Raw genomic sequence first — 19,271 nt, 5'->3', positions numbered from 1 at the left:
ACTTCTGTTAACACTCTACTGGATGGCACAGTTAGACAAAGAAAACTAAGGGGCTGGCAAGGTGGCGAAGTGGTTAAGGGTTCAGTTCCAGGCACCCATGGCAGATAGCTCATGACCTCACAGCCGCTGAGGTGGCTGCACAAGACATTCACAATCTTACCCCAACTTTTTCTTAAAGTTTATTTAATTTATCGTGTCATTTGTGGCTTGTAGGTATGAGGGCAGGCAGACATGAGCCATGTCATACGCATGGAAGCCAAAGGACAACCATCAGAAGTTAGAACTCCTTCCGCTGAGGGATTGGAGGGCCGAGCTTGGGTCTTCAGTCTTACACAGCAAGTACTTTCACACTCTGAGCCATCTCACCCACCCCCAATCCTAACAGAATCCCGGAGGAGAGTATAAAACCAGTTCTTCTAAGCATATGTGAGCATGTAAGAATTGTAAATCAAGACACCACATACTCTCCTCCTATTTGATCAGTTGTGGTGTTTTGAATGAGAAGGTCCCCCATAGGTTCATACATTTGAATATTTGGTCCCCAGTTGGTGGAACTGTTCGGGAATGACTAGGAAGTGAGCCTTGATGGAGATGTGTCACTGGGGACTGGCTTCTAAGGGGCTTACCCGATACCCAGTGCTCTCTCCCTCTCTGCCTCATACTCTCAGATCAAGATGGAAGCTCTCAGTGGTTCTTGCTGCCAGGATTCCATCATCATGGACTCCAAGCCCTGAAACTGTGCCTTATCACAGCAACAGAAATATAACTAAGACACTAGTCTATTCTCACGAACCAGAAGTCTATCATCATTCAAGCTTCACAGCTTCCTGAGATGCCACACCTGACAGCCAGTGCAATATAACAACCTGCCTAAGTCTTCAGCCCGTTCTTCATGTCTCTATCTCCCATTGTGATCAGCCACACCTGTCCCAGCCCCCATGCCCAAGCTCTGGCTGCATGCCCTCTAACCAGCCATCTCTTAACCACCTCAAATCCAGCAGCACCACAGATAGCAGGCTCAGGAGAGGGCCTCACAGAGGCCCTGGAAGCGAGTGTGAGATCATTCTGTTAGGGAATACTAGGGGTTCAGACACCAGTGGCCAAAGGACGTATGCTTGGGAGATGCAGGGGTCAATACAATCAAAATACATGGTATGTATTATGACATTATCGAAGAATTTTAAGAGTTACATTTTAAAAAGAAGGTATGCTTGTCATTGGCCTGATAGACTTCTCCTTCCATGAGAAACATTAGGTAGAAAAACAAAACAAAGCTACAGTAGGTCTTTCTAAAGTAGGTGATCTAACCCAATCAAGAGCCTTTCTTTTTTATTAATTTTTATTTGCCAAGGGCCTTTCTTAACAATGCCCTAGGTACTTTGAACTTACAGTTTTGCTATATTATATTCCCTTTATGCAATTTTGAAATTTTACAAGTTAAAAAATATCAGGTTTTTTTTTTTTTTTTTTTTTTTTTTTTTTTGGTTTTTTGAGACAGGGTTTCACTGTATTGTTTTGGAACCTGTCCTAGAACTAGCTCTGTAGATCAGGCTGGCCTCAAACTCACAGAAATCTGCCTGCCTCTGCCTCCTGAGTGCTGGGATTAAAGGCCTGCACTACCAACACCCGGCTCCAGGTTTTTGTTTTTGTTTTGTTTTGTTTCTCTCCCCCCCCCCTCTCTCTTTTAATAGTAAAAGTATTTTTTTTAAAGGACTAAACACAATGGGAAAAAAATACACCCAAAAACCATGTTAGAAGACTCCTGAGACTTTGGGATTCTGGGTCTTTGTGAACACTGACATTTCCATGAAGACTAGATTTCTTAGAAACTAGAAAACTAATGTCTTCAGAGTTGGAATGAATTCTAAGAAAAAAGAAAGAAAAAAGGAGTTGGGTGTCCAAATTACAAGAGACTAGATCATACTGAGAAAATACAACTTATGGACCTTGTTTGAATTTTAATATGATATGTCAAAAATACACACACACACACCCCTTAATAAGACATGGAAATTTGAATATGCTTGGATATGTGAAGTCAAGCAGTCAGTATTCATTCTGTGGGATTAAATAGTTTTTAGATTTTAGTGCTTTTCTTTTAGAGATACACACTGAGTTATGTGTAGATAAGATGAACTTTAAGGAGGGAGGACCACACAGTGATTGCCACTTGATAACGGTGAAGACCCCATCACCAAAGGAAGCCATCTCCAGGGAATGAGAGGAGCAGTTAGGGATAGTGTAGAGGTTCCCATAGCTGAATGCAACTTCCTACCACTACAAAGATTTCAGAAGAGAGATAAAGGAGACCCAGAAAATAGACACAAAGAACTGCTACCTCCTGAAGGGATTGTGTTTAATCATGGAAATACTCTGCCCTGGAAAAGTTTCCTATATTTGGCAGGGTTGAGGCTTTTTCTCACTCATTTTGGAGGTAAGAAGCAAATGAAAGCAGGGCTTTAATCCCTGGTCCTGCTGGAGGAATCCAGAGAACAAAAGTATCCCTTTTCTATCCAACATCCAAGGTCATTGTCCTCCGGATACCAAGAACTGCTCTGGCTAAGGCTGCCCTGTGTGACATTTCTAGCCTAAGCATCCAGAGACACCTCACTCTGTGTCCTAGAAAGAGGTTTCTCCTCATCTTCCTCAACACTGGCCTGAAGAATCCTCAGCAGTTTCAGCTCAGGGTTCCATCTGGTTGTGTCCATACTTCCAGAAATACTCCTGGGGCTACTTTCTTGGCTGTAAGTCGTCATTCCCAACATTGTCTCATCCACATCACTTGAGTCCTCGTAAGTTGGCTCATATAATAGAGGACCTAAAAGAAGACCCAACCATTAATAGCATGGCAGATTTTTCCCAAATAAACATGACAAGAGGCATTTTAGAAGAGACTGGCTCTCTTTTGAACCTCTCCAAAGCATAGGGCTGTGCTCACACACACACCCATCCACCCCCAACCCCCTCCCCAGAAAGTCAGCATACTGGCTAGCACAGGGTCAGCTCTCCCCATTCACAAACACTTAGTAAGATTCTTCCCACTTACTCTCTGGACTGGTGGAGTAGTCTGTGTAGTAATTGTCGAAGTCATATAGGACTGAGTCATCGGTGGAAACCTAAAACACATTGGGGTAAGCAGAAAAAACATGAGTCTATACCGTAGCAAACTAAAAAAACCTTCTAAAAGACACTCTTCTTGGGGAAATTAACATCCAAGACAAAATAAAAGAAAGAAAGCCTACATCACACATCCTTTGCTTTTCAGGTCACCCAGATGAAGCCAGGACCCACTTCTCCCCATTTCCAGAAATCAATCAAGGGGAGCCTGCCTCCAGAGATGGATGCCCCCAACTGCCATGGCTCTCATCAAGAGATGTGGTCTCTTTTCACTCCTGGGAATTTGAGTGAAATGGTGGCTTTTTTAGCCAATAAATGGTACAAGAAGTGACACTGTTTTAGCTCTAAGTTCATAACTTAAGGAGTGACTAGAAAAATAATAATTAAAACAAAACAAAAACAAAAAGTTGAGAGATGGCTCAGCAGTTAGGAGCAAATGTTGCTCTCGCAGTGTTTAGTTCCCAAGTTAACTACCCACAATTCCAATTCCAGTTCCTGGTGATCTGATGCCCTCTTATGGTCACTTCAGGCACTGCAAATACATAATACACTTCTCTCCCTCTCTATCAAGCAGTAACATACACATAAAATAAATGCATTCTTTAAAAGATAGAAAGTGTCTATTCTGTCAATAAGCACCAGTAAATCACATATGGAGGAACCATAGACAAGAACATAGGCAACTTGGCTAATAGCCCCTTCCAGTGGCACTGAATGATCTCAAGTAGGAGAAGAATGACTGTCCAGTCAACCCAGACTTATTAGAAACAACACATCATGGGCTAGGCATGGTAGCATGAGCTGTGATCATAATCCTCTGGAGGTTGAAGCACAAAGATCAAGTCTCAAGTCATCCTGGGCTACATAGCAAGTTCTAGGCTAGCCTAGGCTACATAACAAGATCCCATCTCAAAAAAAAAAAAAAAAAAAAAAAAAACACCTAACTGAATAGATCTCAGCTTGTACTTTGGGGTAGTTTACTACACAGTAAGAGATTATGGAAACTGGGCCCCAGCAGAGACCTTATGTACACTCACATGTTTCTCGATGGCTTTTTTCTCCTCCTCTTCCTGCTCCTCCAGCTTTTGCTTACTTTCCTGTTCTGATGGTCTTCTGTGACCTAGTAACACAAAGTAGGTTCAATCCTCTTCTTACTGGAATTTCGGGTACCATTGTTGGGCTTCCAGTTGACCCCTTGAGGAACCCCCTATTCAGAACAAGATAAGGCCTTGGTGGCAGATGAAAGCCTTCTGAATTCCATTTTGCCAAGGAGTATTATTTATGAGTCTCCACGTAATGTTTCAAAATAGGCACACCCCATGTAAAGCCTTCTGAAACCTGTTTTGAGCTGTTCACCTAGGTTGTAACCACTTCTGCTAGAGACTAGAAGTGATAGTAGAGCCCATGCTAAGAGACCCAATGCTAGGCAGTGGGAGGCACACAGCACTCAGGAGGCAGAGGCAGGTGGATCTCTATGAGTTCCAGGCCAGCCTGATCTACAGAGTGAGTTCCAAGACAGCTGGGACTACACAGTGAGACCCTGTCTCAACAACAGCAGGAAGAGGGCTGCAGGCATGGCTCAGTGGTTAAGAGGACCGGCTGCTCTTCCAGAGGACCAGGGTTCACATACACACTGAAGCTTACAACCATCAGAAACTCTAGTCCCAGAGGATCCCATGCCTTCTTCTGGCTTCCCAGGGCACCACAGATACACATGCAAAACACCCATAAACATAAAATAAAATGTAAATATAAAAAGAGAGCCCCAGGTCCCTTTGAGGTCATTGCTGGAGAGGCAGGGACCAAGCGAAGCCCAATCCCTTATGACTTCTGACTGAAGCAAGAACCATAAAATGCATTTCAGTGTACCTTTGCACACTCAGGGGAATGTCATGTCTTCCCCTCTTTCCAAAGACCTGAGACCAAAGTGTAATGTTCAATCTAAGCCCACTAAAGGACAATAAAGCAGTCCATGTTTTCAGGAAGAAATGTGTCCTCTATGTTGAATAAGAGGAGCAGATAAAAGCTAATGACACAACTGTCCATGTGGGCACTCACCCCAGGAAGGTATCATCACCAGGCTAAAGCTGATCAAAGATAGCAAAAAAAAAAAAAAAATCGAAAACAAAAAGCCAAGTCTCATCATGTAAGAAGGAAAGAGCAAGTTGAAAAATGCAGGACAGGAAGCAATAGTATATGTAACTTGCATTCAAAACTGGTCAATAAAAGAGACAGACAGAGACAGAGCAACCCAGAATTCCTCAAAGAGGTGCAAAGTGGATCCCCCCAACAGACCCATGGTAGTTTCTGGATATAAGTCTTAGGGTGTTTCCTTTACACCCACTGTCTTGCCACCCACACCCTGAATGCACCCATCCTCTCTTTCTCAGCTTTCTCTAGACAAACAGCTTCCGCGTATTCTGCTAAAATAGAGCACTTCTGTTGCCCTCGTGAGCGAGCACTGGTTCCCTCGCCCAAGCTTCATACGAACAACACTAGTTTAACAGGCTCTGGTCCCTGATTCCATAAATTCTGATCTAAAATACTCAGGGTTAAGTTTTAAAAGTTTCTCTGTTGGCTTCAGTGTGCAGTCAGGATGGACCTTACTGGGCTGGAACATAAAGGGCAAACAAACATAGGTGCAGAGAATCTATGTAGGCCCCTCTATGCTCTCCCTTAAACCCTCCCAACTACCCTAAGCTGCTACACTAAGCAAGATGCCTCTTCACAGGCTACTCGCAATTCCAGGAACCCCTCACATGTTCGAGATCCAATTCACCAATCACCTTTTCTGTAAAGCCCATCTCAACTCAGGAAGGACAGGCCACTGCTCTGAGACCATAACTCAGAGAGGCACAACAGTCACCCAAACAAAACAGCTCTTATTGGGAACATCAGGAAGAGGCACAGAAGGTACCAGAAGAGAATCGTGGGAGTGATCATCCTGATCATCCTGGATATGAACTCACCTGGGACAAACCTCCTCCTACCCTGGGTCTCAGCCTCTTCTACAACCTACGTGAAGTTGCAACCCTTTGTAGACCTTCAGGCTAATGCATAGTGCCAAAACCAGAGAGCAGTGGATGTGAGGCAAAGCAAGAAGACAGCATCCTTCTCAGAGACATCTCACCTGAGCCCTCTCAGGACCCCAGATTCCAGAGGGAATTCTGAGGATTTGGTTGTTTGCAGAGTACAGCCAGCAATACACAGTCTGAGCAAGGCAGAACAATCTTACAAGATTCTGGAAGAGTCTTCCTTGACCTTTCCTACTTTGCATTCAGCTCAGAAATATCAGCCAGACAGCCTTCCATGTATCTCTCAATTGTATGAGATCAGAGCTCCAAAAAGAGAGGCACTATATTCTGGGTTTCAACATGAACACCAGTCAAAAAAAGCTGCCTGTTGAGTACTGCTACTGTTGACACAATGTGTGACTGCCCACTAAGCCCCTGAACTCTTCAGCTTTTGGTGGAGGAGCCAGAGGGCTCTTGAGAGACAGGATCTGTCTAAGTAACCCTCAAACTTCCAACCATCCCACCTCAGCCTGTGATGTACTGGTAGAGACATGTATCACTACACCTGCTTCTCACTCTGAGCTTTTTAAAGCAAGACCTCAAGAAAACACAACTATGAATCAGTCATCTCTCAAATGCCCATAAGAAGCAACCAGACTTATAGCCTAACCTGCTTGTTCAGTAACTATTTAGTTCAAGGATGACTTCAGGGTAGACCAGACAGACAGACTGAGCATTTTCAGAACAATTGTGAATGCCTGACAAAGGCACTTTCTAAAAAGACAAGAGCATGTTTGACTGCTGCCCTTAGCTACATCCTAGGATGCCATCACTTGACTAACCATGTGTGTGTGTGGGGGAGGGGGTGCACGTGTATGTGCGTGTGAGTGTGTTACACATGTTGACTTATACATACTGTACTGGTCCTGCACATCACTCTTGGCTTTCTTCTTAGTCTCCTGAAACCAACATAAGAAGGAACTGAATTAGGGCTTATGAAAACAAAGAAAGCTTTTACAAAAAGAAAGAACTTAAAATGACAGCCAGATAGTGATGTCATATCCACAACCGACAGGGGGATACCCTCTTCTCAGCTACCCCTTCCCAGCTCTTGCTGCACCCACACCCAAGAGGTTTTCCTCGCTACAATACCTGTTTCTTAGTAGAAATTTTCACCTTCCTCTGTGGCTGCTTCCTGAAACCTGGTAATCAGAGAGGCCAGTTCATGCTCTCCTCCACTGAGAGCCCACACCTTCTGCTAGGCTACCTACTGTGACCTGCCCCACTATGGTGACTCTCCTCCCCTGGACAGGACCAAGCAAGAAGCTGCTCTGAAACTGGAGTCTCCTGAGTTCTCCACGTAACTCTATGTGACTGTGGCAAGGAATACAACTGAACGGGGACCATGAGAGAACTGTGCGGTTGCAGAGGGGAGGATGGTACCTGAAGGTTCAGGCCCAGAAGGTGTCTTCAGGCTGTACTGCAGCTTCCGCAGATGTTCAGGGTACCGCAATGATGGTCTCTGCCAGAACAAAAAGCTCTTGTGTGGGTCTTTCGTTACCCCAAACGCATGCATTCACCTAGTCTATAAACACGGTTTGAGAAGCAGGTGTTTGGCAGTGGCTTGTACCAAGGTCCAAGCAAGAAGGCAAAGGAGTTGCAACCTGAGTCCAGAAAACCCAGAAGTGTTGCTCCCCATGCCCCTTTCCCTATATTAGCTTTCACATCCACACAATCCACAGTGGCACAGCAGAATGAAGAATGGACAGATAACCAATTCTTCCTGTCTGGAAGACAGATGGACTTGACCTCCTTATAGGCCTTCTTTGAGACACTGTGATTCTTACTTGCAGGGTGAGGCGGTGTACAGTTAGATACATCTTAGACGAGATAGCACTGTCGGGTCGGGTTTTTTCCAGGGGAAGATTCTGCCTCATCTTGGCCAACTCTATCTTCACCTCAGGACAAGTCATGGTTTTCTCATGTGCCAAAATGCTAAAGAGGACAGAGACACCCAGACGTCAGTGACTTTCCAGTCAGCTCTTCCAAGAGAGTAGGGCTCAAGACAAAGAAGAAAGGGGCCCAAATCTAGAGACATTTCCACTTTAGCTCTGGAAAGGCTTGCTTGGGCCTCCCTCGTTAATACCCTTCCCAACCAACTACAATGACCACAACTGAGTCTATTAACCATTAACTCTAACCCAGACTCCTATGCTTTAGACCACTAACTCCTTATAGTACCCCAAGGACAGATATTATCATCCTCCTTGTTTTGCAGATAAGGAAAACTAGGATTAAATGAGCTAAGTAAGTTACCAATAATTCACAAAGCCTGTTAAGTTTCAATATGCAATTCAAAGGTTGTCACACTGCAAACCACATACACTGTTCTGCCTCCCAAGTGGACAAATGTCCATAATAAATCTATGGGAGAGAAAAGGGAGAACAGGAGTTCAAATGAGAATCAACACAATATGCTTAGCTGGTCAGTGCTTGATGAATGGTGGCAGTGATGACTGTCACCTGCCTGTTAATAATCCAAACAAGTGGAATCACAGCTTGCTCCCTGTCACCCTTTTCAATTTCAGTAAAGGTTCTGGCTTTCCCCACTGACTCCATGATACTCACCACTCCTTCAGGAGATCCTGGGGAAGCATGCCAACTTGGGTCCATAAAGGTATGCCTTCAGAATTTAACTGTCCAAATAAGTGCACTGGGGAAGGAGGAGGCACAATCACCCCTGGACTTGTCGAGTGTGTCACTGCATACTGCCTTCCAGAGAAATATAGAGATGGCTTGGTTTTCTGGAAGAAAAACAATGCAAGGGACTGATGGGAGATGTCATTCTGTAAATATGTTTCTCTTACTGGTTAATAAATAAAGCCCTGTTGGCCTACAGGGAAGCAAGATAGGCAGGACTAGGAGACAAGGAGGATTCTGGGAGATGTAGTAGAGAGGAGTCAAGATGTAGGACACAAGAGGGGTAAAAGGTCCGGACCTTCTCTCCAGTAAGGTAAGACCATGAGGAAATACTTAGATTGACAGAAATGAGTTAATATTTAAGACAGAGCTAGCCAATAAGAAACACTAGTAATAGGCCAACGGTTTCATAACTAATACAGTGTCTCCGTGTTACTTGGGGCTGATGCAGCTCTGGGATCAGGCTGGTAGGAAAGTGCTCAAAACAAGGGACTCTGAAGCACTTTCATCAAGTCTGTTTCTTCCCACCAATATTCCACCCTGAGGAATGAAGCTCCTTGTTTCCAGACTGTGAGCCAATTTGATTGAATTAAAAAAAACAAAAACAAAAAACAAAAAAACAACAAAAAAGCAAAAGCACTGAGGTGAGATGCAGATAAAATATAAAATTAAAAACAAAAACAAAACACTGAGGGCAGCCAGTGACCAGGCTCAGTGGGTAAAAACACTTGCTGCACAATCTGGAACCCATGATGGAAGGCGATAATCAATTCTCAAGAGTTATCCTTTGATCTCTACACCCATACTATGGTACATACACACACACACACACACACACACCAACTACTACTAAAAATGTTAAAGAGATTAGCAAAGCACCCTCTGGGTGTGTCTTTAAGGACTCCAGAAATAATCAGACCATGAGGCCACTGACATAATGAGTGGATTAATCTCTTGATGGGTTCCTAATATGACGACATAACTGGGACACAGTAAAGGGTTAGGCTGGCAAGGCAACTGGAGACTTGGTCCTAGAGACTACATCTCTCCGCCTCTTCCTGTACTCCTCTTTGTATCCAGTCTTCCAAGAATAGAATAGCCTCTGCCACATACTCCTACCATCCCAACATTCTGCCCAGGCACCTGAGGCCAAGTAACTATGTGGTGTGAACCCTCTAAAACTTGAGCTAGCATAAATCTTTCCACCTGTGAAGTTACTCTCTCAGGTATTTTGGTGACAGCAGTAACAACAAAAAATAACACATAGACCTACTTCAACTTTCCCTACCCCCTCTTCTCCATGAAGGAAACTCAGTTTCTCCCTTTTTGGGCTTCTAATATGCTGTTCCAGTGAGATCAACCCAGCATTAATTTGCTTTTCTGGAGAGGCCATTCACTTATCCACTGAACAAACAATTACCATCCAATTAGGTGCCAGACAGAAAGTGAGAGTTGGTCAAGGAAGGAAATGGAGTAGGAACTACTTCCAGAGATACTAGATCACATTTACCAGAAATGCAGCCCAGATCTGAATAATTCCTACTCCACTGGAAACTATCCCATCACACTAGGGATTGCTTTTAACTGACAGAAGTCCCCTTGATAGCCACTACTTCCTTCTGTCCTCTCTTCAAAGTTTCTTACCTTCCTACAGATCATAGACAGGGGAAGGGGTCTGAAGATGTGTAGCTATTCCTAAAGAAGGGGTTTCATTTACAGATTTTGACCATAGATAAAAGGGATGAGACAGAGTGGGGAAAACCTAAAAGGAAAAACCATCAACCCTACAGAATCACTTCATAAGGAACTCACCTCTCTCAGTTTCTTTCTCTTCTTCCCAGGCCATCTGGAAAAAGCAGCCGTCTTTCCAACTGAGCTTGAAATAAGAAAAAACAGAACTCATTCCCAGACATTTTTTTTGTTTTGTTTTGTTTCTTGAGGCAGTGTTTCTCTGGAACTAGCTCTTGTAGATCAGGCTGGATCAAACTCAGGTCATCGGGCTTGGTGGAAAGTGCCCTTACCTGCTAAGTAATCTCATGGGCCCAGCATTTATTTCTGAAACCTTACAAACAAACCTTTGGGCAGCAAGATGGCTCAGCAGGTAGAGGTGGCTCAGCAGGTAAAGATTCCTGTCACCAAGACTGATGACCTGAGTTTGATCCCTGGAATCCACATGGTAAAAGGGAAGGAGAGAACTGACTACTGCAAGTTGTCCTCTGGTTTTTGTTAAGTCATCCTCTGACTTCTGCAAGGGCACCTCCAATTAATATTTTTATTTTTAAAAAAAATGAAAAGTCATGCCCCCAAGCCCAACTACTGCAGCAAGTTGTCTTCTGACCATTACACCCATGCTGTGGCACACACATGCACACATGTACAAATATAACAAATGTAAACAAGCTGGACTCTGTCTTATGTGCTCTTTATATCCATGTAGAATCTGAAGTAGAGAATTCCCACAACAGGCATCTCACAGTAACATTACAACAGAGCTCCGGTGTAGCAAGAGGCAGAAGCAAGCCTGCAGCTGCTCACAGTGGGGTAGCTAAAAGGGAGACCACAAAAGGGGTCTGCCGAAGACCACAGGGAATTTAAAGAGGATGAGTACAAAGGCCTCTAAGTCCTACACAGGATGCTCACCTCATGTTCTTCTCTGTATCTTCTGGAACCCAGGTTACCACCATGTTCCTGACATCTTCGGAGAATGGAAGTTTTGCCTCGTTCAAATTCAACACCGAAAGCTGGAAAAGGTGTCAATGATATGGTACTGAGCACCAGCAGGAGGCTGGGGCCTCAGACCAAATGCTGTGTTGTTATATCCTCTAAAACATTTGATGACTCAGAAAATCATTTTTTTTAATAAAACTTCCTATATCAGATATCAACACAAGTACTTCTCAAATGGGTAGAAGTTTTAACCAATAACACTCCCCACTTCTCCATGACATTACTGTAGAATTTTGGAAAGCCTATCTTACATGAAGGCATCTGGAGGCGACCTTCTAGGAGTACTACTTATTCCTCCACTCCACTGCAAAGGCTTGGATTCCCTGCAGGTAATGCAGCCCACATTTTGGAACCATTTTAGAGTATACTGAGCACAGGTAGTCAAGGTTTCTTTAGTTTCACCCTCTCTATAATTAAAAAAGTCCATATGAGTTAACACGTTAATTTCTCTCACACCTGAGATCACACAGCACGAGGGTTCAAGGAAAACCTGTGAATCATCTAGCCTATATTCTGTTTAAGATTTTTTTCAAAGTTATCAAAAATAAAGTCTTACCCACTGATCAGACTTGGAGAGGTAGAGGCAGAAGGATTTCTGTAAGTTTCAGGCCAGCCTAATATACTAATAAGTTCCAAACCATCCAGAGCTACATTATGAGAACCTTCTCAAAACAAACAAATAACAACAAAGGGGAGAGGAGAGAAGAGAAAAAGAGAGAGAAAAAGAAACAGGACAGAAAATATCAGAATACATCTCCTATGGTGTAAGTAAATTATTCTCTTTTTTACTACAAAATCTAACATTTTTTAGTTGACATATAAAATAATGGGTTCCAATATGACAATTTCATACATGTATATAAAATCCATGTCTAACCATGGATCACAGTTTTTACTTGGAGTCTTAAGTCCCATTTTAAGCCTGGCATTTCAGCAATCTAAGTTCTCTGTTTATAAAATGAGAAGTATTACTTAAAAGCTGAACATGTTCTATATAAGGACAGAGAAAAATCCTCACCTATTTGCAACATTCACAAATAAACTCCTATGTTGCTGGGGTTTCTAAAGACAACGTGGTGTGTGGAGCTATTAGTACAGAGACAGTCCAACATATAGTAAGAACAGCTATTATCGTCCTCATTCCATGACACTGGGGACTGGAGAGACGGCTCAGAGAATAAAGGTCAAATTCCCAGCACCCAGATAGTGGCTCACAACCATCTGTAACTCCAGCTTCAGGGGATCCAATGCCCTCTTCTGGCTTTGGAGTACCAGGCACACACATGGTGCATAGACATACATACAGGCAAAACAACTATACACTGAGAATTAACGTTTTTAAGAAGGAATAATGCCAATGACGAAACACTAATAAAGAGAAAAAAGGTAGAGGAAGCAACTTCTAAAAACTGTGACTTACTTTGGGAGGTCTAGAATGGCTGGTCACACCTTTGTCATATAAAACCTTCCGAGACCTGGAAGATATGAGTTCCAAGAGTGAAACAGAGTCAAAGAGAAAAACAAACAAACAAACAAACAACAACAAAACCAGTGAAATAATAAAGCTCATGCTCTGAAAACCTATCTACTTACTATGAAGGCCTGGGATTTAATACTAACCAAATAAACACAGGTATTCCTACACAGACATTGTACACTGCACTTTACAACTAGGTTTCTCAACCAACTCAGTCCATAGCCTATGCCTTTCTTTCTATAGAGAAAGAGGTACAGCACCTTAAATAACAGTGGATTAAGGGCCAGTAAGATGGCTCAAGAGTAAAAGCACTTGCTGTGCAAGCCTGGCAACCTAACCTTGATCCCTGACACCCACACTGGAAAGACAAAACTGACTCCAAAAGTCATTCTCTGACCTCCACACATGCAGTGTAATGCTCACATGCTTACACACACACACACACAGACACATAAATACCATTTTTTTAAGAGTTATTAAGGTTGGGCACAGAGTTCCATGCTTTTCATCTTAGCACTTGGGAGGCAGAAGCAGGCAGGTCTCTGTTATTCAAGGCTAGCCAGGGCTGCATAGTAAGACCCTGTCTCAAAAAACAGCAGGCACACATGAGAGATAAAGAGAGAGAGAGAGAGAGAGAGAGAGAGCCTGTAATATTTTCATATCATTTGCTCCTTATTTTAAGACATCTTAATCTTATAAATGAAAAAGTAATATGGAGGTATGCAAAGAGTCTACTCATCCTGACTTATGAAGTCTCATGTGATGGAGACCTTAATTTCCACTGGTATTTTCTACAGCTCAATCTTACCTCTGAGCCCACATCATTTCTCCTCTGTTTCAAACTCTCCAAGAATGTCCTCTCACTTGGAGGTCCCTGCATATACTAGTCCTTAGTTTGGAATTTCCTCCCTGCCAGCTTTCCACATGCAAGCCTCCCCTTCAATATGCTGCTCTAATTTCAGGGCTGGAGATCAATGCTCCCTGTGCAGATGACAGTGTCCTAGGTTAGGAAATCTTTCCTGTGCTTCCATAGCCCCAGTCAGCAGTCCTTTTAGGATGCTCCACACTGGATACCCACGACTGCTGGTGTCTTTGCCTCCCAGCTAGGATGAAAGCCTTTGAGCATAGACACAGTCTTATTTCCATGAGATAAACAAAACCCTGCTGTATCCATAACACCCAGTCTGGTGACCCCTACGAAAAACATATCTGTGAGCTACATATGTGACTAATATGTGACTACATATGTGGTGATACCTTGTTTGTACAAATGAAGTGTATCTGAAGATCAGAGGGTGGAGCTTGCCAATAGCTAACCATAGAGGTTTGGAGGTCTGTACAAACAGACAGAAAGTTAGATGGCTGGGCAGAGAAAAGAATATAGGCGGGAGGAAACAGGAACTCAGTCTCTTTTCCGCTGGGAAGCTAGTGAGGTAAAAGTAGCTTTGGCTTACTCCCTCCTTCTTTTCTCTGAACTCTCAGCATTTTCCCCTATACCCAACTCCAGGCTTTTATTATTAAGACCTATTAGAACTCGTGTTACAGCTAACAAATGATGCTGTGACTCCTGCTGTCAAAAGAGCTTAAAATCCAGGGGAGCAAAGAGGACGTAGGGCTGGAACACATGTATAAACATGGCAGGGACAATCGCTGCTGGAAGAACCATCATTCCGAGAATGGTAAGAGGTAAAACTCAGCCTTGACAGTGGAAGAGGCCATATTCACTCATTCATCAGAAACCTGAGCTTCCACCCTGTGCCATGCATTGATGGAGTCGCAGGAAGGCACAGAATGCTAGGAATCTATCCTGGACCCTCTCTCCAGCCCCAGCACTGACATTTTAATGCAGGGAGACTGTGAACTGATGTCCTCACTCTCACTCTCAAAGCCATATCAATCTTAAAGAGTCTGTAAGGCTGAATGGCTGTGTTTGTGGAAAGTTAGGATGTTACAGATCCAGAACCAAACTCTCTTGGCTACCTTTCATTCCTTTTATAACCATTTGTTGTCCAGCTTTATGTCTGACCTAACACGCTGTAATGGTCAGAAACTTTTTGAGGTGTATTAACAGATCATTAGTTGTCACCCACCCAATAGCTAAGTAAGAATGTCATCGTGCAGCATCTGAGACCTAAAACAGAGCTCTCTCCTGCTCTGTTGTAAGTAACCTCTGTTTCAGGACATGGCCACTCATGTTTGGCTCAAGAATGAATGATCTTTTATTCCTTTTTGCTATTGTTATTTGAGACAGGGTTTCTCTGTGGAACCCTGGCTATCCTGGAACTCGCTCTGTAGACTAGGCTGGCTTCAAACTCACAGAGATCTGCCTGTCTCTGCCTCCCAAGTGCTGGGATTAAAGTGTGGTCCACCATGCTCAACTTGCATACCCTTTGAAGTGAGAGCTATATTTTGTGGCAACGAGGCAAAGAGATCAATAAAAGGCTTCTCCGATCAGGATGCAAAGAAAAAGAGGCCAAATCAAATGATGGTCAAGGTGTATATCTTAAATAAGGTGCTAACTGAACTAGATGACAAGGAAGAATTAGCTGCAGGAAGATCTGAGGCAATTTTCTCAGTTTGTCAACTCTGTACCTGCCCCCCCCCCAGGGACATCTGTCAATATTCAGTGTATTTTAGGTTGTCACAGTTTCAGGTGAGGTAGTACTGGCTTGCAGTGGGTACACCCAGGAATGAAGCTCAATGACGCACAGCACAGACCTCAATAATAACTATCTGAACCAAAGTGTCAGTAATGGTGGGTTGTACAACACCAGTCTAGGGAGCAAACTGTAGGGGCATGAGCTGTGGTATAGGAAGTGTGGAGTATGTGACAGACGGAAAGGAAAATATGTCTGGAACCTACTGAACAAGGAAAACCGACACATACAGTAAGGTCCATCAGGAATGCAGGACCTCCTATGGCAGTATAAGCCACTCCAGGGATTTAATGAAGCAGAACAGAGGGAAGGGGGCCTTTAAGGTTGAGAAGGCTGCATGGGCAAAGTGTTAGAGACAGCGGGCCACCATCGGAAAAGCCAGCTGGGCTCCAAGAAAAAGTTGACATCAGAGAACAAGGACCATGACTAGAGAGGAGTCCAGCGATATGAAGGCTACAACTCTAGAGTGAGCAGATGGAAGGAATGAGTTGAGAGAGGAGATGGGCAAAGCATTATTCCTAGAGGCTTAATCTGTTGGTCCTAATGGAAAAGTGTTAGTGAAGAGGCAGGAGAGCACACTCAAGGTCATTCTGGAATAGTCTAGGACAGAGGCTGAGGCAGATGGCAAGAACACAGAAGGAACAGATGGAACAGGAGCTGGCTGGCTGGGGCCCTCCGCAGCACTGGCACATGGCAACTGTGCAGAAGGGGGCCCAGCGCAGGTACCTGGCTGGATGCTGATGCTGTTTTCTCAGGACTCAGGTCCTAGAGAATCAGAGAGTAGTCCTGATCCCTCCTATACTACCTTAAGCCTAAGAAGAAAACAAAATCACCAGATTGCTTACATGGACAATGACTTCAAGGGCAGCCAGTAGTGCTTGAACTCTGGGCAGCAAGGTCTTTGAATTGTAAAAGCTAAGGTTTCCACAGAACTGCAATTTCATGTTTCAGTAGAACTGGAGGCTAGACTTTGCAAGAGATTGAACAAAGGAGCCACTAGGAGCTTAAAAGTAGTTTCATATCTAAAACTAAAAAGTAAAAAGACAGCTTGAACCAGGTACTTGGGAAGCAGAGACAGGTAAATCTATGTAAGTTCAAGGCTAGTCTGGTCTATTTAGTGAGTTTCAGGACAGCTGAGACTATGAAGAGACCTCTTCAAAAATTACTTTTAAAAAGAAAGAAAGACAAAGAAAAGGAAGGCAGATTGCATGTGTTCTCTGATGACCTCCAGAAACTGATAAGGTCACCCCATTACCGGCTAAGTTGTGCCCCAACACCTAAATTTCATTTGTTGAATTCTTAACCCCAGTACTTGAGAATGTGACTATATTTAGAGACAGACTCCTTAAAGAGATAACTAAAATGAGATGAGGTCCTGAGGGTGGGCCCTTATCCAACAGGACTAGTATGTATACAAAATGAGATTAGGGTAAGATAATACAGGAAGACTGAAGGACAAGATGTCATCTCCTAGGAGAGGAGCTAGGAAAAAATAACTAACTCCCTGACCTCAGACTCACCTCCAGAATTCTGTGACAATGAATTTCATTAGTTCTACCACCCCGACAACAGTACAGTCCCATATTACCCTGCTCCTGGAACACACATGTGGCTGTTTCCTTTGGGTTCTCCTCTCTCCATTCATTCCCTACTTAACTTTTAGTATATTCCATTTTGCCATTTTGTTTTTGGTAATACTGGGTGTCAAACTCAAAACCTCATAGGTGCTGATCAAAAGGGTATTATCACTGAGCTACATCCAAGCCCTCAGTACTTTCTTTTAAATCCATCCTTCTCAAAGTCATCTACATGGATAAGAGAAATGTACACCTGGGAGTTGGTGACACAGTCTGCTAAGGAAAGATTATGTGATCACTTACCTGTAATGACACCTGGGAGCTGGTTTCGACAATAAATGCCGCTCCTTAGGGAAGGTAAATTCTGATGATTGTCGATGAACCACCCTATTCTTGGTCCATAAGCAGGTGTCCATGATATTTACAATGGTGAGTGTTGGGAGTTTATCTGAGAAATCAGACCAGAACAAAATGTGTAACCTACTGCCTGGAGAAGGGAATCAAATGAAAACAGCATAAGGACATTGTGAAGAAGACAACAGAGGCTAGCCAACGTACCTTCAATTTCCCGGGGAAATTTGCTAGATGAGTCCAGGATCCTAGGGTGGCCCCTCTCAATCCGTCGGAGAGATGCCCAGCATTGTGGATGTTGACACATTGCTGAGCTGCAGATGGTTTCGTCCCACTGATTGTCATTTGGCAAGTTCATATCTATAAATGGTTTAAGACAAAACCCAATCTTACAGTGTTTTAGCCCTCTGGAGAATTAACAGACACACACTTTGGGGTTATTTTTTAAAATAAATTATTTTTGTAAATTATATATAATGTCCATTGGTGTTTTGCCCGTATGTATGCCTGTGTAAAGATGCCAGAAGCCCTGGACCTGGAGTTACAGACAGATGTGCATTGCCACAAGGGTGCTGGGAACTGAACCCAGGTCCTCCAGAAGAGCAGTCAGTGCTCTTAACCACTGAGGCATCTCTCCAGGCACAATGGGTTATTATTTTTATAGATTAGACAACAATGAAGTCCAGATCTCAATTTGAAATGAAATAATAAACTGTCTGTTGAACCCATGTAAGTCAGTGCTGGTCACACACAAAGATAGATAGTATGAGGCCAAAAGGCAAGTTTGAGAGACTGCCTTCAAAAGCCCTTCTAATTGGATATTTGCAGCTGAGGGACAAGACTTTCCCAGACTGCCTCAGTCTCCTCATCTGTAAAATGACAAGTCTGTTTCAGAAACTACAACAATTAGTTTACAGACAGCCAAAAACTTGCTTAAGGCTGGCTGTGGTTGTGCACACCTTAAATCCTAGCACTCAGGAAGTAAAAGGAGGCTGATCTCCGTGAGACCCTGTCATCTCAAACAACAACAACAAAAAAAAATTGTTCAAATAATTCAAAAATAAATATCAGAGCCAAATGTTCATACATGTAATCCTAGCAGCTCTGGAGGGTGATGTAGGATTAACAGGAACTCTAAGTCAGCCTACGCTACATAATGCTTTAGTTCCAGCATTCTAGCAGGAAGAGGTAGGTGCAGCTCTATGAATTCAAGGCCAGCATGAACGACATAACAAGCTTCAGGCCAACCACGGCCATATAGTGAGACCCCATCTCAAAAAGAAACCAACAATAAAAATTTAAAAGCAGTGAAGTCACAGAAGGGCTATTTAGGTGGCTCAAGCCTTTAGAAGGCATTCCTCACTTTAAAAAAATGCTATTATAAAAACAATCAAAAAAGCTGGGTAGTGATGGTGAACACCTTTAATCCCAGCACTGGGGAGGCAGAGGCAGGCAGATCTCTGTGAGTTCAAGGTCAGCCTGATCTACACAGTTAGTTCCAGGACAGACAGTGCTATACAAACTAAAGCTGTATGCCTGTCTCGACTGGTTGTAATTTTCAAAGATGGTAGTATTTTTATAATGATAAATGAAAGGGAAAGGAAAGGATACTGATATTATCTTTTTCAGTGTGTGTGTAATGCATGTGTGT

The 19,271-nt window shown here is 43.3% G+C and overlaps 1 protein-coding gene across 1 annotated transcript; it reads right to left on the bottom strand.

The window, feature by feature from the left end:
* Window positions 1-2,026: 2,026 nt before the first annotated feature.
* On the bottom strand, window positions 2,027-17,978 carry CUNH9orf43 (chromosome unknown C9orf43 homolog). The gene is made up of 11 exons (XM_051187870.1): window positions 17,828-17,978; window positions 17,573-17,717; window positions 12,979-13,033; window positions 11,472-11,572; window positions 10,644-10,707; window positions 8,760-8,935; window positions 7,979-8,126; window positions 7,575-7,653; window positions 4,155-4,237; window positions 3,047-3,116; window positions 2,027-2,818 (listed from the first exon to the last, which is right to left on the bottom strand). The coding sequence occupies exons 1-11, from the start codon at window positions 17,976-17,978 to the stop codon at window positions 2,589-2,591; spliced, it is 1,302 nt and encodes a 433-aa protein (XP_051043827.1). The 3' UTR covers window positions 2,027-2,588.
* Between the last annotated feature and the right edge of the window lie 1,293 nt (window positions 17,979-19,271).

The sequence above is a fragment of the Phodopus roborovskii genome, unplaced genomic scaffold, assembly GCF_943737965.1.
Source record: "Phodopus roborovskii unplaced genomic scaffold, PHOROB, whole genome shotgun sequence".
NCBI lineage: Eukaryota > Metazoa > Chordata > Mammalia > Rodentia > Cricetidae > Phodopus > Phodopus roborovskii.
This window is presented reverse-complemented; position numbering and strand designations above follow the sequence as displayed.